General features: G+C 37.6%; 2 protein-coding genes, 2 long non-coding RNA genes and 2 other non-coding genes across 7 annotated transcripts; 4 read left to right on the top strand and 2 right to left on the bottom strand.

Annotated features, from left to right (window-relative positions):
* The first annotated feature begins 2,900 nt into the window (after nt 1-2,900).
* Nucleotides 2,901-2,972, top strand: TRNAH-GUG (transfer RNA histidin (anticodon GUG)). Its single transcript has one exon. It is a non-coding gene; the product is annotated as a tRNA-His (tRNA).
* Nucleotides 2,973-3,049: 77 nt separating this feature from the next.
* LOC104244621 (uncharacterized) lies at nt 3,050-6,498 on the top strand. 2 transcript variants are annotated; one of them, XR_011406687.1, is made up of 2 exons: nt 3,050-3,155; nt 6,071-6,498. It is a non-coding gene; the product is annotated as an uncharacterized lncRNA (long non-coding RNA). The 2 variants fall into 2 exon arrangements; XR_011406688.1 differs by having other exon boundaries at nt 3,054-3,155; nt 5,789-6,305.
* On the top strand, nt 3,440-3,512 carry TRNAR-CCG (transfer RNA arginine (anticodon CCG)). The gene has a single exon. It is a non-coding gene; the product is annotated as a tRNA-Arg (tRNA).
* A 536-nt stretch (nt 6,499-7,034) lies between the features above and the next one.
* Nucleotides 7,035-9,347, bottom strand: LOC104244619 (CASP-like protein 4C2). Its single transcript, XM_009800080.2, has 3 exons — nt 8,844-9,347; nt 8,063-8,198; nt 7,035-7,424 (listed from the first exon to the last, which is right to left on the bottom strand). Exons 1-3 carry the CDS (start codon nt 9,065-9,067, stop codon nt 7,203-7,205), a joined length of 582 nt encoding a protein of 193 aa, XP_009798382.1. The 5' UTR covers nt 9,068-9,347; the 3' UTR covers nt 7,035-7,202.
* LOC138888974 (uncharacterized) lies at nt 8,964-10,340 on the top strand. The gene is made up of 2 exons (XR_011406503.1): nt 8,964-9,054; nt 10,024-10,340. It is a non-coding gene; the product is annotated as an uncharacterized lncRNA (long non-coding RNA).
* Nucleotides 10,341-18,426: 8,086 nt separating this feature from the next.
* Nucleotides 18,427-19,137, bottom strand: LOC104244618 (uncharacterized). Its single transcript, XM_070172538.1, has one exon. It carries the CDS (start codon nt 19,135-19,137, stop codon nt 18,427-18,429), a length of 711 nt encoding a protein of 236 aa, XP_070028639.1.
* Between the last annotated feature and the right edge of the window lie 4,487 nt (nt 19,138-23,624).

Below are 23,624 nucleotides of genomic sequence, written 5' to 3'. Positions count from 1 at the left end.
AAGGATTCTTTGATAAATATGAACAAGTTTAGTTTAATATGTATGTATTTATTAGATGTAAGCAGTGTTTTAAAGGGCAGGAGCATGAGACGGGGTATTTTACTTAATATGAGGCGAGGCAAGAGCCCCGAGGCACCGCGCATAAACCCCATAGATCTTTAAATTTTTTTTATTTTAATTTATAGATTAATAAAATAGCATAATAACACAAAAAATATAAAAGGTACATTAAAATTAATAAGGATTAAAGAAACTTATAAAAAGAAAAGTATCTAGCATTTTTTTACAAATACAGATAATACAATAGTGTTAAAGTTAATATGAGATATAAATTAACCATACTTAACTTTCAATTAATTAAAAAAATATATTTCTTAAAAACTATTATCAAACAACACATTTTACCTCCATAAAAAGTAAATAATTAATACACTTCATCAATATTATAATTTAAAATATTATACCTTCATGATTAAATATAATATTACTTTCAAATTTCAGAGACGTTAAACTAAGACATGAAAACCATGGCTATTTATTTCCCAAAGAAATGTTCAAATGAGACTCACTCTCTTGATGTTCAATTATATAATATGCAATACTATGACTCGTTATTTGAGTAACTCTCTATTTTTATATTCCTACCGATGAAATTATTTTTATTATTCATTTGTTATAGAATTATGAGGGCGAACAATGCTAATTAGGAAATTTAACACATGATTTGTGTAAGAACTGTTAGGCGAACCCCGAGCGTGTTCAAGGCGCACAGTCTGACGCTTGAAGTGTAAGCCTCATAGAACTAAGCCCCGCATATAAGCGTTAGGGCGTTTTGATAGTACCTGCCAAAGGACGAGCCCCAAATGAATTCCAAAAAAGCCTTTTAAAACAAGTAATGTAAGAATCGAATACAAGCAAATTTTATCTTGTACTCATTGTTCCATTATGGTGGACTTAAATGCTAGTCCTTACATCTTTTGTCTCCTCTATCAGAGTTTGCATATGTTGATTGTGACATTGTGAGATCTTTACAAAAAGTACTTAATCTTAAAAAAAAAAAATAGTTAGTCATCTATTGAACAAAAATGAATATTTTGAAAAATATTTTTATGCTTTTGATGTGTATTTTCGAACAATTTTTTTCTGTATCTTTGTCAAAATTTGGCCCCTTACTAAAATGCCTCTCTACTATATGAAATAGGACATCAAAACCCTACATTAAAAGTTGGCCCCTTATCTGCTCTTGCCGTCTAAAAATGGGCTCAAAAATGTCCTTCTCCACTAACGGGAGACTCTAAAATCCACGTGGAATTACATTTGCCTATTTAAAAATTCCAATCTTAATTTAAAATGACACACGGATTTAAAAATACCCCAACCCCTTATTATTTCCCTACTCCCTACCCCGGGCCCACCCCCAATCTTTACTTAATATAGCCGTTAGGTTAATTCCAATTACCAGACCATTTCCTTCCCCATTTTCATCCCAAAAGCTTCTCCCTCAAAAAAATTGACCTTCATTGATGTCTGATTTCTCCTACTAATTGGGTCACCTTGTCGATTTCGAGTTGGGTTCTATTTTAGGTTTAATTCTTTTTCATCTTTATCAGTTTGTTTTGGAGATTTCTCTAAAACAATGTCGCAAAGTTCGAGTAGCTTAAATGGGTCGATTAGGAGGTGTCGTTGTGGACTTGTTGCTAATTATTTCATGGCGGGGACTCCTTTAAATGCTGGAAGAAGATTTTTCAAGTGCCCTAAGCATGAGGTAAGTAAATTTGTTGATGGGTTCTTTTAATTATTTCGATTTGACTGTAATTTTTTTTTTTGGTTTTAGGATGAAAAATGTTCCTATTAGGAATGGCAAGACGAGGAGCTTCCTCTTAGAATTTCAAATCTCATATGCAGTTTAAAGAAGGAAAAAGAAGCTATAATTCGTGAAAGAAATGTACTCCAAAGGAAAGTTGTCGATCTTGAGAATGTTATGATGCTCGTCGATCATGAAGGAATAGAATCCTTGGAAGTGGAAAGAAATGTTCTAATGAAGAAGTGGTTGATTTAGAGTACTCAACTGTGCGTGATGCTAAATTTCGGAATAAGATGTGGATTTTCTTTTGTGTGATATTGAGATGTTTTGTTATATTCTTTGGATTAGGGGGAAATGATATATAATGTTAGTGTTATTGTGACTTAATTGTTGTGTTTTATTATGTAATGAAATTTTATGTTTTTATGCAAGGATTTAATGAACCCACTCCCATTCATTTGAATGTTTGTGTCTATGATTGAGTTACTTGCTCTGATAATTAGTTTGTGTCTATGATTTAGTTACTTGCTGTGATAATTAGTTTGTTGGTCTCAAATAGGTGTGTGAGTAAACTGATATGGTGTGAAGTGTTTGAGAATTGACTACTATAACTGACTCGTATATGACCCTGTACAATCCAAAAAGGGTCTAAAATGCCCTCACATATACCTGTTAGACTAGATTCAAACAAGATTTACAGAAGAAAGAGGCGATTAACCAAGCACAAATAGTCATCAACTAGTCATTCAAGGGATAATAGAAATCAACAGAGTTAACTAGTCATTCAATAAATATCAACATAAATGTCATTAACAAGTAGGTGGTTAACCAACCACAAGAACCATAATTGTGGTTGGTAACAAAGAAGGTTGTTCATCAACAAAACATAAGTTTAGAACCACCTACATCTAATGCCATCACATTCAAAATAATTTAAAAATCTGCAGATTTAATCTTCACATGGGTTCTTTCCTTTTCTTCCCATCATCTTAATATTCTTTCTCCTTTGTTGTTCAATGCCCCTATTTTATGTGTAGAGGGGCATTGTATTTCCTTTTATAACAAATATGGTTAATTATTTGTTATGTAGCATCAAGTGGCTGTAGTTTAGTGGTGAGAATTCCACGTTGTGGCCGTGGAGACCTGGGCTCGAATCCCAGCAGCCACATTTATTTTTCCTTTTTTTTTTTTGCCCAAAATCAGATCTGATTTGATTATGTTTACCTCTGTGTTTAACTCAAGTTTAATCACATTAGTTAGTGCCCCATCTGTATTTATGTATAACTCCTTTTTCTCTCTCTCTCCGTCCGAACACAAGGTGGATCTCATTCGACGTCTTATTCAAACAAAGGTACAGATCTCCATCTGTTCAATTTTTACACACACACTCTCTTGTTTGATGTTTACACATCTGTGACTGTGTATTCATTTGAATATATACAGATCTGAATTTTGTTGTCTGTTATTTCTGGTTTCGTTTTTCCATTGATTTTGATTTTGTTTGTTTCTTCAAAAAATGGGGTTTTGATCGGTGAAAGTGGTACCCATTTCTGATCTTCCTTTGTCGCTTTCGATGATAGTAGAAATGTTGTACATAAATAAATGACGGAAAATTGGAGAAGATGGTAACAATGTGATCACATAGCGGAGTGGATATCGCGTTAGACTCCGAATCTAAAGGTCGTGGGTTCGAATCCCACTGTGATCACTACTTATATTTTGCACCTTTTTTTTTTTTGGTTTCATATTTTGTGTTTGTACTTATTGGGATATAAGCCTGAGGTGACCAAGAATCCGAGCAGAAACAAAACACACTAGTTGATTTCTTCGCTTATGTTACCCAATACCTGCTGGTGGGAGGTGGCAGGTATCGGTGGAATAGTCGAGAGGCGCACAAACTTGCTCGGACACCACCATTGTCCAAAAAAAGAGCTCGAGGTGATCAGTTTGGGAGGCATTAATATCTGCTTCCTCTGCATATACTTAATAGTTATGAACTTGGTGCAACTGCTAAGTAATTTTTGTTTTGATTGGGCATTTTACTGGATTATGGGCAAATTATGCCACCAAAGATATTTCTATTGGAAATGCAGGCTGGTTTTCACTGGTTTGATGGTTTACAACAACAATATATCCAGTATAATCCCACAAGCGGGATTTAGGGCGGGTAGTGTGTACACAGACCATATCCCTATCTTGTGGAGGTAGAGAGACTGTTTCCGACGACGATTGATGGTTTTATTCCTGTAAACTTTTGCCTTGGCACAAAAGATGGTTGTGTAGTTGATATGAGTTTAATTTTTCATTTTTTTCATTGCATTGGTTTTGGGAGTTTGTTTAGCAAAAGTCTCCCTTTACCAATCTAGGGGAAGTACTTGAAAGTCTCAAGGGTATTAGTTAAGCAATTGAAAGAAGAAGAACTGCACCTTAAAATTTTATAGTAAGCATAGATTTGTATGGGTGTTTACCATGATGTTAGGTTTGATTTAAGCATTCTTTATAAAAATGTTAGGTTGTAACAGTTTGGCTAACTGGGTAGATGCGTTCACCATTAGGTACATTGAGACACAGAATTTTAAGGTATCGAAGTGGTTTTAAATTGTCAACAAGTGTAAGGAGCGCTTGTAGAGCTTTAGTATTTTGAGCTAAACAAGTGAATGCTGTCCTCATGATAGGTACCTAACTTGCGCAATGGAGCTTTGCTCTAGTGGTAAAGAGAAAGACCGCTACCTTGAGGTTGTGGTTCTTAATTATTGAGAAAAGAGGTAATTCATAACTATTTTGCGGAATTGGATAACTCTAAATTGTCATTGATCACTGGTGTGTAAAGTGTAACTAAATATTTTTAGGAAGAACTTTGTCTTAATATTTTTAGGAAGTGTAGATTTGTGTGGGTGTTGACCGTGACGTTAGGTTCGCGAATTTAATTTAAGCATTCTCTATAGAAGTGTTAGCATTAGGGTAGGCTATCTACATCACACCCCTCGGGGTGCCGAGTTGCGGGATGCTTTATGCTCCGAATTGCCTTCATTTTTCTTTCTGTAGAAGTCTTAGGTTGTGGCAGTTGGATTGATGCCTGACTGTGGTAGATCATTAGGTATGTTGAGACACAGAATTTTAAGGTATCGAATGGTTTAGATTGTCGACATGTGTAAGGGAGCTGTTGTAGAGCTTTGGAGTTTTAAACAAGTGAATGCTGTGCATATAGGTACCTAACTTGGTCGGTGAGGCTTTGATCTAGTGCTAAGGAGGAGGACCAATACCTTGGGTTTGTGTTTCTTAATTCTTTTAAAAAATGAAAGGTAGTATCATAAGTTCATATCTCATTCCAGAAAATGGATAACTCTAAAATAATTTGGCTTTGTAATCCTCTGTGATAGTCAGTAACTTGTGCTCTCATCAGTGCATTGGATGTACATAGTGAGAGCAATGAGATCACTGCCCGAGTCAGGGTTAAGTTTAAAAGAGAATATGCACAAAAGCGAGATGTCTCCCCAAAACAATGAAAGTAGGGTGTAAAACAAATCAATTGAAATCATTTTCCAACAAATGAGATAAAATAACTATGTAGCAATAGGAATAAGAAAGGGATCTTTGCTTGTTCAAATCCATTTTGCACTAAATAATAAGAAAGATGTTATTTCGCCAAGTGCTTGTCCTCAAAAGAGAAATAAAAAGATATAGTCCAGTTTGCACAGACATAGGTTGAAGTTCTTATAGTTTTGTGCTATACCAATACTCTGGTTCCAAAAAGAATTGAATGTCGATTGTTTCATGATAATATTTTAGTCACTTTACATGGTTACCTTGAAAAGATACAGGGACTGATGAAAAGTAAAAGGTTATTTCAGGAAATTAACTATTGTGTTTAACACACTTGCTTTCTTATATGGACTTTCACTTCAATTAGCATCTATTAGTTCAGTATTATTCATTCTTGTGGTTTTGGAAGGAATTATGTCCCTTGTTTTATTTCTGATCTAGTTTCCGGGAACCAGAGAAGGGATGCCTTGGAGCAACGGTAAAGTTGTCTCCGTGTGACCTATAGGTCTCGTCGTAGAAACAGCCACTAATGCTTGCATTAGGTTACGTTGCCTACATCACACCCTTGGGGTGTGGCCATTTCCCGGACCCTGCGTGAACGCGTGCTGCTGTGTCCTTTCCGGAAGCCAGTCATTGCAAAGTTGTTGTAAATCTAACTTGTGTAACTCAATGTAATAGTTTTCATTTTGTCCTAAGTATTGGCGCTTCAATTTCCTCTTGCAGATAATGGATGATCAAGATTTGGGATTCTTTGCTAACTTTGTTGGCATCTTTATTTTTGTATTTGTTATTGCTTATCATTATGTAGTGGCTGATCCTAAGTACTCAAGCAACTAACTGATGCCAAGCATACAGTTATTTTCCTGGTCTCGTCGAGTCAGAGCTTTTACTTGCCTCTCCCAATTTGTGAATCTCACAGCACTTAGTCTAATGCAAATATGAAGAATTTGTGGTGATAGTTGAGTCTGTACCTAGAGCGTTAAAGCTTGAAGATGCAAAGTTATGTTTAGCAGTAAGTTTTTACTTTGGGTCCCTGAGATCTAGAGGAAATGTGTTTAAACAGTGGAAGGGTAAAAGAAAAAGATCAAGATTAACTTTGTTAAGGAACAGCTCTTCAATCCTTAATATTCGAACAGTAATATTTGTAGTAATTGTTTTTTTGGTTGCCTACATTTTTTGTTTTTGTATTGCTTAGGTCTTAAAAGAGGGGATATTCTTTAGAGAACAGCTTTTCTTCTTTAAACAATTGCTCGAATGTACTTAGAGTTTGGTTCTCCTACGTAGCAAAGCCTTTCACTAGGGGTGCCAAACGGGCTGGTCGTGTTGAATATGAGCGGGTCGAAAATGGATAATACAAAATAAATAAATTATCCGACCGACCCATATTTAATAAGGGACCAGACCATTGAACTTTTCTCTTTTCTTTACTCATCTTTAGTAACCACCAACACTATACGTACATCTTTTGTAAGAGTAGTGTCAGGGTCAGTTTGAGTATACTTTGATTACTCCATAGTATTTTTAATCAGGCCTGTCTATCCACTGAGATTTAGATAGGTAAGATGAAATTGCGTAGATTTGTTTGTTGTTGCTTTTGCCTCTTTTGGTATTTAAAGCAACGTCATATCCTTAGATGCCAACACTAATAACATAATTGTCTCCTATTACCATTACAAAAACGATACTCCTATAATAGTTTTCTTGATAAGGAGCAAAGAATAACTTTACATTTTACTCAAAGAATAACAAGCAAATATCAGATAATGTAAAGGGGAAAAGTTAATTTAAAAAATCAATTTATTTTACATTTTTCTTTAATTTTCTCCACCACCCCACCCTTGCAACCCCCTCTGTCTTACACATGAAATCGAGAGCCATTGATAATAAAACTTACAACCCGGAAACCCGACAAGAGAGAAGAAAAACCCAAGAACATAAACCCGGCGAATCCAAAGGCTATTGAAATATCAGATTGCACACAGAATGCATTGTTGACCTTACACGTGTCCATATCCCTCATCGTCCGAGCCAACGACGTTCCGGCCGAATCCGCCGATAGTAATAGGTACGCAAAAACCTACGCAAAAAATGATCGAAGACAATATTAGAGGTGTCAAATGTGCGAATTGAGTTGACCTGAATCAGGTTAAAATGACCGAGTTAATCGCCCAAAAATTATTTGGATTGAGATAGGCTGAACCAGATGAGCGAAAAACTGAGTTAGAGCCTAACCCGTCCCGCCCTTAACAAATTTTTATTATTTTTATTTTTATTTATAAAATATCAAAACTAGAAAAAAAGCTTATTTAAATATATTTTGATAAAGTTTCTCGTGAATCGATTTAAATAATATATTTAGGCCCCGTTTGTTCCTTTTTTTTTTTTTTTTTTGTAGTTTTTTCAAAATGTGTTTGTCCATCAAATTTTTTGAGTTTTTTTTTAAAAAATTAAGTTTTTAAAAATTTCGAAAATGAGTTTTTCAAAAAAATTTAGAAAAACTTTTTCCGCTCACAAAACTCTGCAATATTTTTTAAATAAAATGAATGTCCAACCATAATTTCAAATTTCAAATAGTACTATTTTTTAAGTTAACTTCAAATATGACTTTTTTTTAAAAATTACAATGGTCATGTTCAACCGCCTACTTAGTTCAAAGCAGTCCAACTTTTAAATGAACTGAATTTGAACGGATTAAAATGAACTGAGTTTACGAACCTGGTCGTGGCCGAAATCGAACCAAACTTGGAGCGGTTCAGGGAACACAGTGGCGCCTCTTGAAATCTCCCAAACGGATGCTCCTACTTCGAACAGTGAATATAATGCAACAATTCCACCGGCAACAGCCACAAACCTTTACATAAAATAAAAAGCTTTTAAAAAAATTAAATATCCCAGCAAATTCGAATTCCAGAGTACTAAAACGGAAACGACGCCATTTTATCAATATTTCAAAATTTTCAGCAAAAATTCCATCAATTTTCAGCTCCAGAGTACTAAATCGTCGCGCTTTATCAGTTTGTTTATAAGATATATTATGATTTCAATTTGCCGTTCAATGGAGTGAAAAGAGTTTACTAAAAGCAAAACTGAAATAAAAAATTAAAAAATCAGCAAATTTGAGCTCCGGAGTAATAAAACGACGCCATTTTATCAGTATTTCAAAATTTTCAGCTAATCTGAAGGGATGTAATAAAACGCCGTTCAACCGACTGAAAAGAGTTAATTAAAAGCAAAAATAATATAATAATATATACTATAAAAATACCAGCAAATTTGAACAACGAAATACTGAAACGACGTCATTTTATCAGCATTTCAAAAATTTCAGCAAAAAATCCATCAAATTCCAACTCCGGAGTGTTAAAAAATCGTCGTGTTTTAACATTTTGCTTTCTGTGCGATGTCAATTTCCAGTTTAATCGAACGAAAAAATGCATCAAATTTCAACTCCCGCAATTAAAAACGATGTCGTATTATCAAAAGGCTTTGTAGTTACCTGAAGGCGTCGAAGTGGTGCCACTGAGGAAAATCTGAGCCGCCGCGGCGAGAATTAGTAAACATGAAGATAGTAGAGGCAAGAGAGAAGCAGAAGGAAGCAAATCGGAAGACGATAATCAAAATGTTGAAACGCCGGAGCTTGTGTACAGACACGGTGGAGTGAAAGTGTGACGGCGACGGCGTATCAACGACGCCGTTTCGTACCTGAGGTGACCTCATCATCTTTTTTCTTTATCCTTTATTTATCTTCTCTCTAGCCAGAGACAGCGAAATAACGGTGCATTGATAAATAACAGGAAGAAATGGTAAAGTTAGAAGCTTTTAGTGTTGTGTTTCAATGGAGGAGTAGGGTTTTGAGTTGGGAGTTTGAAGTCACGGGAAATGAGATGATTCCCATGAAAGGATAGAAAGACAGAGAAAAAGAGAGGAATATGTCTGTAAAAAGATAGAAAGGAAATTGTAAGGAAGGTGACAAAAGGGGCAACAGAACAAGAGGAATATTGCCTGTAAATTTGAAATGAACTTATTTTATATTTGGTTGAGATAAAATAGTGGTATAACTTATCTCGGATTAGTTATCTTGGCATTGTAGTATTTTTTATCCCTATGAAAATTCTAGAATAATTAATTCCGGAATAACTTAATTCTCAACCAAACGACCCCTTAATTCTGTGACACAAGGTAAAATCTCAATAGGATAACTTCCTCCTAATCGTTGTAACCAAACGAACCCTTAATATTTAATTACATAATTCGGTGTAAAACTTAGATGCATTATTCGTAACCTTTTACTAATTCGGTAACTGATGGGCTAGGTAAGACAAGTCTCATTTTAAATGACATGCGCTTCTGACTTATACTATTTCTTCGCGTGCTGCGAGAGATGTCGTTGGATTTATTTTTTTTGGTACAAAAGATAATATTTATATATATTTAAGTACTGCGTACAGAGAGTGGCTGGTATAGCCTTCCATTACAAGTGGCTTTAGTGCCATACTGTAATAAGCTACTACTAGACGAAGCTACATTAGTACTACTATGTATTAAGCTACTACTAAAGGAAGCTACATTAATACTACTACTACCATTAACATGCAGCATATTGTTTACATAGGAACTGCTAATAGAGCCATGTGTTGTTTTGCTTATATTTACATCCAAAAAGTGCTTCTTATCAGCTTCCAAAGCTTGGTTCACAAAAAGTGGTGCCACAGGATAGACATACGGATCACAAGTATGAACAAAACATTTGGCTGCCTTTGCTAGGTGGTCTGCTACAACATTCTGCTCTCTGTACGCATGTTGGACAGACGGATTATTAAGTTGGTGGAGGAGGTACCTGCAGTCATTTAGCATATTGGCAAATGGAAGGTTGTCAGTTTGCAACCATGTAATAATATGTTGAGCATCTAACTCAACTTCAATAGGTATTAAATTATGTTGTAAGACCAAGTTAAATCCTGTAATTAAAGCATATAACTCCGTTGATAGCGTCGATCCCTTGTGGATAGCTTGTGCAAACCCTAGTATCCATTCACCCTTTGAATCTCGAATTGATCCTCCAATTCCACTTGCATTTGTGCCATTGGCTTTAACTTATAATTGTTTTGCACAGGAGGTTGCCATCCAAGGTTAGGCAAACACTTTTTCTTAGATTTATGATAATAGACTGTCAAATAAGCATACTTAGTAGCTTGGTAGGTTGTTATGGAAACATTAACTCTTTCCTTTAATAAATTAAAATTATTCTTGTTACGAGAATGTTCCACAAGCTTATAGGCAAGTATGTTTTGGGGCTTAAATTATAAGGGAGGATTAAATTCTTAGAGCTAATAAGAGTATATAATCAATTCTTAGTCCCTTGGATGGTGCATATATATATCAGTAGATTTTTAAGTCCTAATTCCTTCCAGTATGCAGTAGCATTTTCGCAAAGAAGGAAGATATGCCTAATATTTTCTTCAACATTTTGGCAGTAAGTGCAAGTGTTGTTTTGAATTAAATGAATATTGGTGAGATAAGCTTTGGTGGGTAATCTATCATGGTATAACAACCATAGAAAAGCTTTTATCTTGGGTAAGATTGGTAGCTTCCATATCCATGAAAAGTTAGAGGGAGGTGTTGGTGAAGTTGTGAATTTGTCTACCAAATTATGGTACATAGAGCGAGATGTAAAAGTACCCGTTTGTGTTAATCCCCAGTATGGGATGTCCGGAGTTTTGTGAAGTTGAGAAATATAAATTTGCTGTATTGGTTGTGTGATATCCTTTGGTAATTCAAAAGGCATTGCCTTCCAATCCTAACCAGCATTATTTAGGAAAGAAGATACTTTGATGTTATCTTGATTTAGAGGAAGTGGTCCTTGGATTAAGGAACGAATTGTAATTCTAGGATTTAACCAAGGATCATTCCAGAAATTAATGTGTTGGCCTGTTTCAATTTTCTATTTTAACCTATTTTGGCATTGTTCCCATCCTTTTAAAATATTAGACCAAATCCTAGAGTATTTAAAGCCCTTCTTTCTAGTCAAATACTTATTAAGGAGTACCTGAGCCCATAAAGTGTTAGGTGATTTAAATACTCTCCAAGCTAAATTAGCAAGGAGTGATGAATTTTTTATGTCAAGCTTTTGAATTCCTAAGCCTCCTAAATCTTTTGAAGTAGTGATGATATCCCATTTTAGAAGGGGAATTCTTTTCCCCAGAGGAAATTCCGCTGGTATTGATTCATTTTAGCAATAATTGTAGGTGGAATGTTAATATATTGCATAATATGGTTAGGTAAGTTATTTAAAGTTGATTTTATAAGCGTAGCTCTGCCTGCTATTGTTAGGAACTTAGTTTTCCAGCCTGCAAGTCTATTTTTAAAATTATCTAGCAGGAATTGGAAATTCTCCTTTTTTGGTTTCCCTTGGAACATTGGAAAACCTAAATATTTTCCAAATGATATGCCCTCTTTAATACTAAAGGAGTCCGTAACAAATTGTTTATCTACCTGCTTGCAATTTTTGGAGAAGTAAATCTTCGATTTGTCAAAGTTAATTTGTTGTCCTGAATGATGCATGAATTGGTTTAATACATCAACCATTGCATAACAACTTTTAGTAGTGACTTTTGAGAATAAGATAATGTCATCTGCAAAGAATAAATGTGAAAGTGTTGGTCCTTGTTTAGAGACCTTGATAGTTTGCCATTGGAGATATTCTATACCTCTTGAAATATTATGCGATAACATTTCCATACACATTATAAATAAGTATGACGATAAAGGATCTCCTTGCCTTATTCCTCTAGTAGGTGTAAAATAATGAGTTCTGGATCCATTAATGATGATTGATATGGAAGATGTAGTGATGCATGACATAATTAAAGAAACAATAGGTTCTGAAATATTAAAATAGTGAAGAGTTTGTTTGATGAAAGACCATTCCAGTCGATCAAACGCCTTTTCTAAATCCAACTTTAGGATCATGGCAGAAGACTTACCTTGCATTTTTGTAAGATAATTTAGAGTTTCTTGAACTATTATGGCATTATCAGAAGCCCTTTTTCCTTGTTAAAACTTGTTTGTGTAGGTCCAATTATTTTATTGACAATAGGTTTAAGACGATTAACAATAATTTTAGTTATAAGCTTATATAGAGTATTGCAAAGACTAATGGGACGAAATTGCTGTATTATAGATGGATACTTTATTTTTGGTATTAAACAGACTAGTGTTTTATTCAATTCTTCAGGAATAACATTAGTGATGAAAATTTCTTCACAAAAATAAATAACCTTACTTCTAACTTATGCCCAGTATCTTTGATAAAAGAACGGGTGCAAACCATCCGGACCTGGGAATTTATAAGGTTTAAAGCTAAACATAGCTTCCTTTATCTCCTCATGGCTAATTGGGGCACTAACCAATTGAATGTCAGTATAAGACATGTTCCAAGTACTAGGGTTCCAATGAGAATTAGCCGTACTTATATCTTTAGTGTTGAACAAAGATTTATAGTATTGTAGGATAAAATTATGTAGCTAGGATGGTTCATCAACCCAATTTCCAACTGCGTCCTTTAAAGCAGTAATTCTATTCCTATGTCTCATATGTAGAGTAGACATATGAAAAAACTTAGTATTAGCATCTCCATCATTTATCCAATTAATGCGGGATTTTAATTTCCAAAATTCTTCTTCAACACGTAAGAGGTTACTATAGTCTAAATTGAGTTGTATTTCCAAGTTTTGAAGGAATTGACTTGTAGGATAATGAACTGATGCCTGTATACCTCCTAGTCTAGCTAAAATTTTCCTTTTTTCTTGGAATATGTTACCAAAAGTTTGCTTATTCCATCTAGTTGCTACTACCTGAAAATTATGAATAGTTTCAAACAAAAGTTGTTCGTCAGACCAAATATTATGAACTAATTGTTGAAAATGTGGGTGTGAAGCCCTCATAGTTTCAAAGCGAAAAATATTATGATGTATTGTTGTTGGGGGTTCTAAAGTAATTAAAAGAGGGCAGTGATCGGAATGAGTACGAGGTAGATGATTAACTAGAACTTCAGGATATAGGTTCAACCAATCATAGTTAGCCAAAAACGATCAAGTCGCTCTAGGATTGTGTACCCATGTCTACGTTTATTAGTCCAAGTATATCTACTACCTTGAAATCCTAAATCAACTAACTTGCAAGTGTTAATAAAATTGCCAAAGTTATCAGTTCTTCGATTATTAATGGGAAGTCCACCAAACTTTTCTTTTGATTCTAAAATTTCATTAAAATCACCCCCAATTAGCCAAGGCATAGAAACAATGTTATGCAAATTCAGTAGATTATACCACAGTATATCACGTAGTTGATAATAAGGGCTAGCATATATTGCAGATAAAAGTCAAGGTTGTTTATTTGTACTTACCTGGACCACACAATGGATCTCTTGCTGAGAAAGCCTCATTTCAGTAACATTGATACTAGCTTCATTCCATAAAACAAGTAATCCACCTACGAGACCATTAGATGACACTTGTGACATATTAGTAAAATTAAAGTCATCACGAAGCCTAGTGTGATCTTGCATGTGAGTTTCTAGTAGAATGGCTAACACTGGCCTGTGATTATCTAAGAGAGATCGAAAATGCCTATGAAACTCAAGATTGTGTGACCCCCTACAATTCCATACTAGGAAATTCATATAAGAGTTAGGAGAGGTTATCTCCCTCATGGGAGGTGGAACCATCAGACTGACTGCCTGAGTCATCATCTGACCTAGACTTAGAGAAGGAGTGAGCTGAAGTAGTGTGGGGATGATCACCATCGCATATTTGCCTATTTCTGGATTTGTTGTTTGACGAAAATTTAGACTGCATTCAATCATTTCTGGGGGGCATTTGAGAATGATTTTTTTCCGAACTGTTCTTTTAGGTTGTAAAATTGAATTCCCTTCAGCCACCAAAACTCCGTCCTCGTTGCCCTCATTTCTGCTAGTATCTCTGCTAATTCTTGCCTTGTTCGAGTATCTAGTGCGGGAGGAGATTGAGGAGGGGTATCTTGTGGACTCTCCTGTGGTGTAAGGTTCTCCAAGGGACTCAGTGGGCTCACATAGGGAGAAAGAGGGTTGAATGTGTCTAGTGCCTGAAACCAAGAGACATAGATTTGCCCCATGTGATGAGGAGGGTAGAATGGAAGAAGTTGGAAGTTCTGATTTCCTAATGGATTCAGAGGAGTTGGAGGGTACTGCCAGTGTGCTTATGTTGAGGAGGATGCCTGGATCTCTAAGAACAATGGGGTCTGAGTCGAGTACCATTGGTTTTGGTTGTAAGACTCCATTCCTATCCTCATTCCCTCTATCACTATCTCCGCTAGGTGAGTGGGATTTTGAATTAGCAACACAACTTCCTGGTTGTTTAACTCCATTGTGAATACTAGGGCATAACCCTGCAGACCCATCTCCAGCCAGGATTGAAGGGGCTGATCCATAGACATCTGTTGAGATGTGTAGATCATCAGTATGGAGATGTGTGGAACCTGGGGGCCCTGCATGATCAACCTTGGTAGATGGAAAAAGTGATTGTTCACCTGCATGTTCTCCCTGAAGTATTGGTTTCGACTATCGTTGATGAAAGTTGGCCTCTGCATTTTGTGTGGTCTCAGAGGAGGGAAGCAATGGTGTTGTATTTGTTAAAGGGTCTGTATTATTATTATCAAAAAGCTTAAGAGGCGGAACTATCCATGAAGACTTTAATGGGATAGAATGAGTAAGAATGGGTGAATCACATGGATAATAATCATTATGTTTGCATGGATCAGCTTCATTGCTATCCCGAATTATTGTGGCATGCAAATTACTTGAAGAGTTATTGGGTAATGAGGAGGACGTGTCTAAGGGTGTGATAACTAGATGTAATAAACCATTTAGTGATAGGTTCATATGAGGAGGTGGAGTGTTACGTGGAAAATCCATCCTATGTGGATTCTGTTGCTGAGGAAACGTGGTACAGTTCTGAGAAAGATTTATAGGCTTAGGTTGTGTATCAGATAAGGTAGAACTGGGTTGAGTAATTTTTTGATTGGGTAAAAAGGGGGGCTGTAATAATGAAGTGTTGGAATGGTGTAAAGTGGTCTCAGTTTGCATTGTTACTACTTTATTAAGTGAACCAACTTGGTTAGGATTACTATTCAGTGGGCTTGAGTCCATATGATCAGCATGTGGTCCATATTGCCCAATAAGAGGACTAAACATATTAGACAAATCCTTATTGGGCTTAGACAGCTCATCTTCGTTTAACAGAAAGGAGGAGCCCAAAGATGGGCCTTTAGGGTTTGAGGACTTACCTGGTAGCAGATATGCCGACGTTTGTTCCAGCGGCGGAGTATTGGTGGGGCTGTTATTCTGTCGTTGTTTATATAAAGAGTTGAATCTTTTTGGAAAAACAACTGTTTTCCACTCTGGTTCAGGTTTGGCAGAAGTGGATGGTTGATTTGTTATAGGATTTTGTATAGTTTGGTTAGGAGTTGGACAGTTCTGAATTATATGACCTAGATGGACGCAACTAGTGCAGAGTATGTTGATACCTTCGTATAGGAGGATTTGCTGTGATTTCCTATGTTTATGTGTGTTTTGAGGGGTCGCTCCAAGGGTACTTTAATGCAAATACGTGCATAGCGTCCTCTTGTAGTTGTTGAAGTATATGTATCAATCTTTAAGAGATGTCCTAATTTAGATCCAACTCATTATAATATCTCTACATCATAAAATTCCGTTAGTAGCTCAGGGAGCCTTACCCAGATTGCCGAGTAGGTTAGCTGTGTGGATGGTTCAATAAACTTGGGTTCCCACCTACGTACTGATAAGAAGTGATTTAGAATAAACCACGGACCTCCCTGTAGAGCTTTTAGCATGTTGTCTTCCTGTTGAAATTTGATAAGGAAGAAATCTGACCCTAGGTCAATAATAGAGAGTTCTTCTGTGGGTTTCCAGATTTCTATGAGCTTGGTCTTTAGTAGATGGTGTGCAATTCTTCGTCTAAAAAGCTTAATAATTACTGAGTATTTCCAAAGTTCATATAAACGCGCCTTATCAGTAGTTGAAATTGGTATGAAAGTATCATCCTCATCTGTGTCTTGGATGAATTCATCAGATAGGTCAGGCTTAGATAGCGGTTGGTGATGGTTGCTGATAGATGTAGAGAGGTATTTGTTAGCAAGTAGTATTTGGAGGAAAGATACTGGTTTGTGGTTTATGAGTTTGTTATCTATTTGCATAGAAGTGAGGTCGGGTGGTTCTTCAAGTTGGTAATGGGATAAAAGGTTGTTGTTAGGAACATACATTTTTAGGAAATATGTTGTGGTTATACGTATCAGAAGATATGAATATTAGTGGAGTGTCTACGGTGGAAAGTTAAACGGAGGAGGAAGGAAGTTTAATTACATGAGAGCAACAACAACCCAGTAAAATCCCATTAATGGGGTATGGGGAGGGTAGTGTGTATGCAGACCTTACCCCTACCCCGAAGGGGTAGAGAGGCTGTTTCCGAAAGACCCTCGGCTCAAGAAAGCAAAAAGACAAAAAGGAGATAATATTAGTATCAACAAAGAAATCATATGAAAACAGGAACAACATAAACTTTAGAAGAAAGATGCAAAGCAAAAGCGATAGCTAGTAAATCGTTCCTGCGCTGAAAAGTGAAATAGTAAGACACAACATTGCCACTAACTATCCTACACAAAAACCCTACCAGACTGGTACCTAACCTACAACCCTAATACTAGATCTCCACATCTCCCTATCCAGTGTCATGCCCTCGGAAATCTGAAGCCTCGCCTTTTTCGGCCTGATCACCTTTCTCCAATACTTCTTAGGTCGCCCTCTACCTCTTCTCGTGCCCTCCACAACCAACTGCTCACATCTTCTAAATGGTGCATCTGGGCTTCTCCTCTGAACATGCCCGAACCATCTGAGTCTCGCTCCCTGCATCTTGTCATCAATGGGAGCCATATGCACCTTCTCCTGAATATCATCATTCCTAATCTTATCCATTTTAGTATGCCCGCACATCCACCTCATCATCCTCATTTCTGCTACTTTCATCTTCTGGATATGTGAGTTCTTTACAGGCCAACACTCAGCCCCATACATCATGGTCGATCTAACAACCGCTTTATAGAACTTACCTTTGAGTAACGGTGGCACTCTCTTATCGTACAAGACTCTAGATGCTAACCTCCACTTCATCCATCCTACACCAATACGATGTGTAACATCCTCATCGATCTCCCTTACCCCTGGATAACCGACCCAAGGTACTTGAAGCTTCCTCTACTTGGGATGACCTGTGATTCAAGCCTCACATCCATGTCCACTTCCCTCAGCTCAGAGCTAAACTTACATTATAGGTATTCTGTCTTCGTCCTGCTTAGCTTGAAACCCTTAGACTCAAGAGCCTGTCTCCAAACCTCCAACCTATCGTTAACACCGGCTCGCGACTCATCAATTAAAACTATGTCATCGGCAAATAACATGCACCATGGCACCTCCCTTTGAATATGGTGTGTTAACGCGTCCAGCACCAGGGCGAACAAAAACGGACTGAGGGAAGAACCTTGGAGTAATCCCATTTCCACCGGAAAATGGTCAGAATCGCCACCTACTATCTTAACTCGAGTCTTTGCCCCAACATATATGTCCTTAATTGCCATAATGTAAGGGACCGACAAACCTTTTGCCTCCAAGCATCTCCAGAGAACTTCTCTAGGAACCTTGTCATACGCTTTCCCTAGGTTAATAAACACCATGTGCAGATCCTTCTTTTTCTCTCTGTACAGTTCCACCAACCGCCTAACAAGGTGTATAGCTTCCGTGGTTGAACGACCCGGCATGAACCCGAACTGGTTATCAGATACAGACACTATCATCCTCACCCTCGCTTCAACCACCTTCTCCCACACTTTCATGGTATGACTCAGTAACTTGATATCCCTATAATTGTTACAACTATGGATATCACCTTTGTTTTTATACAATGGAACTATCGTACTCCACCTCTACTCATCTGACATCTTCTTCTCCTTAAAAATAACATTAAACAACCCAGTCAACCACTCCAAACCTGCTCTCCCCACACACTTCCAAACCTGATCTCCCCACACACTTCCACACACTGCTCTCCCCACACACTTCCATTTTTATACAATGGAACTATCGTACTCCACCTCCACTCATCTGCCATCTTCTTCTCCTTAAAAATAACATTAAACAACCCAGTCAACCACTCCAAACCTGCTCTCCCCACACACTTCCAAAATTCCACAGGAATCTTGTCTGGCCCGGTTGCTCTGCCCCTACTCATCTTACACATAGCTCCTACAACCTCCTCAACCATGATACGCCTGCAGTACCTAGAGTCAAGGTGACTCTCGGAATGCTCAAAATCTCCTAGCGCAATAACCCGATCCCCTTCTTCGTTCAGGAGTTTCTGAAAGTAAGTCTGCCATCTCCTCTTAATCTGGGCATCTTCCATCAATACTCTACCATCTTCGTCCTTGATGCATCTCACTTGGTCCAAATCCCGAGCCTTCCTATCCCTCAATTTAGCCATCTGGAATAACTTCTTCTCCCCGCCTTTTCCCCCTAGTTCCTCATACATACGACCATACGCTGCGGTCTTAGCCTCCGTGACCGCCAGCTTAGCTTCCTTCCTGGCTACTTTATACCTCTCCATGCAAGCTCGCCTCTCCTCCTCACCTATGCTCCCCACTAACTTCAGGTACGCCGCCTTCTTAGCTTCCACTTTACCTTGGACCATTTTATTCTACCACCAATATCCTTTGGGCCCACTAGAGATGCCCGTCGCGACCCCTAACACCTCCTCGCAGCCTCCCTTATACAGTCTGCTGTCACGGACCACCTAGAGCTCGCGTCGCCACGTCTCCTCTAGGCTCCCTTAGCCGACAACCGCCCCTCCAGCTCTTGGGCTTTATCCTTAGTTAAGGCTCCCCACCTGATTCTTGGTCTTCCTCGAGCAGACCTTTTCCTCCTCTTTAACATAATACCCACGTCCATCACCAAAAGCCTATGTTGCATCGCGAGTAACTCGCCCGGAATCACCTTGCAATCCTTACACAGACCTCTGTCATACCTCTTGAGGAGGAAATAATCAATCTGAGTCTTCGCCATTGTATTCTGAAAAGTAACCAAATGCTCATCCCTCTTCGGAAAGCTAGAGTTCACAATTACCAAACCAAATGCCTTAGCGAAGTCCAAAAGTGAGGTGCCTCCCCCGTTCCTCTCCCCAAAACCAAAGCCTCCATGCACTTCGCCATAACCACCAGAGATCGACCCAATATGACCATTGAAATCCCCTCCTATGAATATCTTCTCAGCAGGCGGAACCTGGCGCACAATCTCATCTATCCCTCCCAGAAGCGTCGTTTAACCTCCTCATCTAGGCCCACATGCGGCATATAGGCTCTAACGACATTTAGGATGTACTCACGAACCACCAACTTAATAGTCATCAATCTATCATTCACTCGTCTAACCTCAACTACAAAATCTCTAAGTTTCCTATCCACCAAGATACCTACTCCATTCTTACCTCTCTGGACTCTTGAGTACCAAAGTTTATACCCGTCTACGTCCCTCGCCCTCGACCCTACCCACCTTGTCTCCTGAACACAAGCTATATTGACCCTCCTCTTCTGGAGGATCTTCGCCAACTCTATAGACTTACCCGTCAATGTACCTACGTTTCATGACCTAATTCTCAACCTATAGATACCCTTGTTCCTTTTACCTCTATTGCCTCCCGTACGGCCCCTAACACCCGCCATACCCCACACCCCACCCCACGCCTTACCACACGCTCCTCCCGAGGACATGACCTCACTCGACCAATCCAAGCCACAACCACTATACCTACAATAGATTAAAGGAATCACTAGCACACACAAGGCAACAGACCCAACTAGGGAAAAAAAACAAGTTGCAACTACAGGAACACTAATACGGTGAATAACTAATACGAAGAAAGATGACAACAATTTATTTAGCCAACACAACAGAGATAAATAGCAAAATGAGAGGTACCAACTCCCGCTAGTAGAACCTGGGAATTTTCTCGGTATATACGAAGATGTTGCAGCCACCTAGCACGTTTGCGTCCAACTCCCGCTGCCCCTTGCTGACACTCGCTCGGGTTGTTCTTTAATGTTTGCACGCACACATTTCGTTCACCGTTAATAGCCACAGGTCCTAACATGAAATACACACAGAACACCACAAAGCCAAACAAAGGCAGGAGGGGATATCACCGCTACCACTGGTGAGGCCCACTCACAGCAAATGAGCGCAAAAAATGGGTGAAATAAAATCTAAAGTTGATTTACAAAACAGGGTGAAATAACACAAATAAAGGTTAATTTCCTTGAATTATCAAGTTAAAAATTCAATAAATTTGGTCAAGGCTTCCCAAGAAAATGGGGCGTAGATTTTTTGGCCTTTTCCGTTGAGATAACCAGAGAGGACCGGAAAAATATTTTTTTTTAAAAAACAAAAAATTATGGAATCGTAGATCTAAAAATTTAAAGCCTATGAGTCATGCAAAAAAGTTTCTACAACTATTCAACTAAACTACAAGAACGCATATACTACTGTAAAAGAATTTTTTTACAGATAATAAAAATATAAAAGAATTTTTGTCAAATATACTATTGTCAATGTATATTAGAGTCGAAAAATCAGATTTCAAAGAAATCGTCATGACGATATCAACCTGAGATGAAACTCTAGGTTGAAATAGCTGAGAAATCGCCAGAAAAGGAACAAAAAGGTGAACAAGTGGACCTTTTTGGTGGGGGGAGAAGATGAACCAGTGAAGTGGGTTGAGGGAAAGACGATAGAAGAGAGAGAGAGGATAAGGGAAGGAGGGAGAGATGTGGGGGGGGTAACCTGTTGGAAGGTGGTCGTCGGCGCCGGTACTTTGCCGGCTGAATCTGGAAATTATTTTGTACGTTGGGGGAGACAGTACTTCAGCGAAAGAGGGACAATTTAATTACATGAGAGCATTTTTGGAAAAGATAAATCTCTATACGTATAATTCCATCCATTTTGTTTACTAATTTTCTTATCTTTCTTTCTCTCCTTCTTCCCTCCGTTGGAGTTTCATTCCCTCACTTAATTGTTAGCTAGTTTTTGGTTGCTTTGACTCTCTTTCAAAAAAAAAAAAAAACTTACTGAATATTACGTACCATTAATACTGGGGTTGTTTGTTTTTTCAATAAGATATATTAGATCATAATGTAGGAATTGTAATAAGAAATTAAATCATAACAAAATTATTTAGTAGATATATTTTGTTAGTAGTGTTTGACCAAAAGAGTGCTAAACGTTTTAGTTAAACTGATTAATGATGAGATACATGATGAAAGGTAAATTTTAGCCAAACATAATTAACTCTAAATCCAAACATATTGAATATCACAATCAAAGGAAGACAAGTTTATATAAGATTCCTTAAGATGATTGACAGACATCAAATGTAAATAATAAGCTTACATTTTTGATATGTTTGTACCGTACTTGTAAGATCAAAGAAGGAAAAGAGGGAAAGTTGTTGATAATTAAGAGATCTATCTTTGTTGATTCAACAAGGATGATTACAAAAAGTTGTTGCCAAAATCTGGGCTGTTGGTTTGTTGTTGGGGATCTCCTCTTGTTCTCGTCTTTGATACATTGCTCCTCTCTTTTCTTGAATGAGCTCCCCCTTTCTCTTGTCTTCTCTGCTCATATATATATTATCAACCTTTCCCTTTATCCAACGGTCTCTACCCAATGGACTCTCTCATGACTATACTCTTCCTTACTTGTCTGAGTGGTACGATATGTGCTGTCGTGCGGGCCTTCTGACAACTCGATCACGACAGTGGCCGAGATGCTCGCCGATGTTACGCTTCGTGGGTAAGACTACGGTTTGGTCGAACCCTTATCGTTTCTTTTAAGGACAACCGTCTTGTGGTAAGATTTTGACCCATACAAGTAGGAAAGAAGAAATATATTCTATCAGTATATGTTTGATTTATTGGACTAAAAGTAAGATATATGAGATATAAAAAGATAGTACATATTTAGTTTAGTACTTATATATGAATTTATATTCTATGTAGTGACTATCACTTTTTTAATTATGCATTACTAAGCCAAGTTGAACTATTACAATAGGTGAATCTCCATACGGTAACTTGAAAGATTAGTATACTTATAACATGACAAAGTGTGCAAAAATATAAAAGTTCTTTGAATTGTCGGTACTCAGTATGTATAAAATTTAAACTCTTTATATATATTTATATTGACTTCGTATTTAGTATTTACACTTATGATTTACCGTATTAATATAGTATGAGTCCAAATTTGAATGACCACAATCATTGACGAATACGACAAACGACGAGATCTTCATAGCTCGATGTCCTGTGGAGTACGACAGACAGCGAACAGAGGATGCATGACTTTTACAGTAGTGTAGGCCCAACAACGGGCGCTAGGAATATTCTTTCGAATATTCCCTATGATATGTCTTTTAGGGTTCAGAAGGGGTTTGTCCCTTGTATATAGCGGGAAAACAACCTTGTAAAGGGAACTTTTTTTTACCTGTTTAGCAAAGAACACCGACTGTAATACTTTTCTACACAAAAGATTGGCATTCTTAAAGTTCGATCACTCATTCTCGCAAGATCAAGAAATATTATCCATTACGTTCATCTTTTAAACCTTTTGTTCTAGAGTTTATTATACTTAGCTAAGATTTACCCCTTCATTCCCTTTGATTGATTTATTCAAAAAGGTTCTAATATCTTTTGAGTCAAACAATTTGGCGCCGTCTGTGGGGATTTTAATTTCGTCTAGATCCTTGAAAGGGATAATCACCTCTTCTTAGCCTCGCAAGGACCAACAATGGAAGGAAAAGGGGAAGCAAGATTAAAGGCAATAGTAGGTGTCACGAATAACCTTCTGGATTCCATCAACGTAGCCGGCAGGGAAGACAATGAAAACGCAACGCCAAGCGCTACACCTGAGGGATATACCTCCCCCCCCAACGAAAGCGTGACTGTCTCGCGCGAGAGGGGAACCTCAACATCCGTAGCGGGAGAAGTACCACCAGCTAGTGAAAAGTCTATTAGAAAAGTGGTTGACAAACACCTTGAGCAACATACTCGACAAACCCGTTCAAAGGGATATCAGAGGCACAATGCACGCACAAACTGCAACTGTCGCCGATGAGCCAGAAACTCC

Source organism: Nicotiana sylvestris, chromosome 4, assembly GCF_000393655.2.
Source record: "Nicotiana sylvestris chromosome 4, ASM39365v2, whole genome shotgun sequence".
In the NCBI taxonomy this organism is placed as follows: domain Eukaryota; kingdom Viridiplantae; phylum Streptophyta; class Magnoliopsida; order Solanales; family Solanaceae; genus Nicotiana; species Nicotiana sylvestris.
Note: the sequence above shows the minus strand (reverse complement) of the source record. Positions and strands in the feature narration are given on the sequence as shown.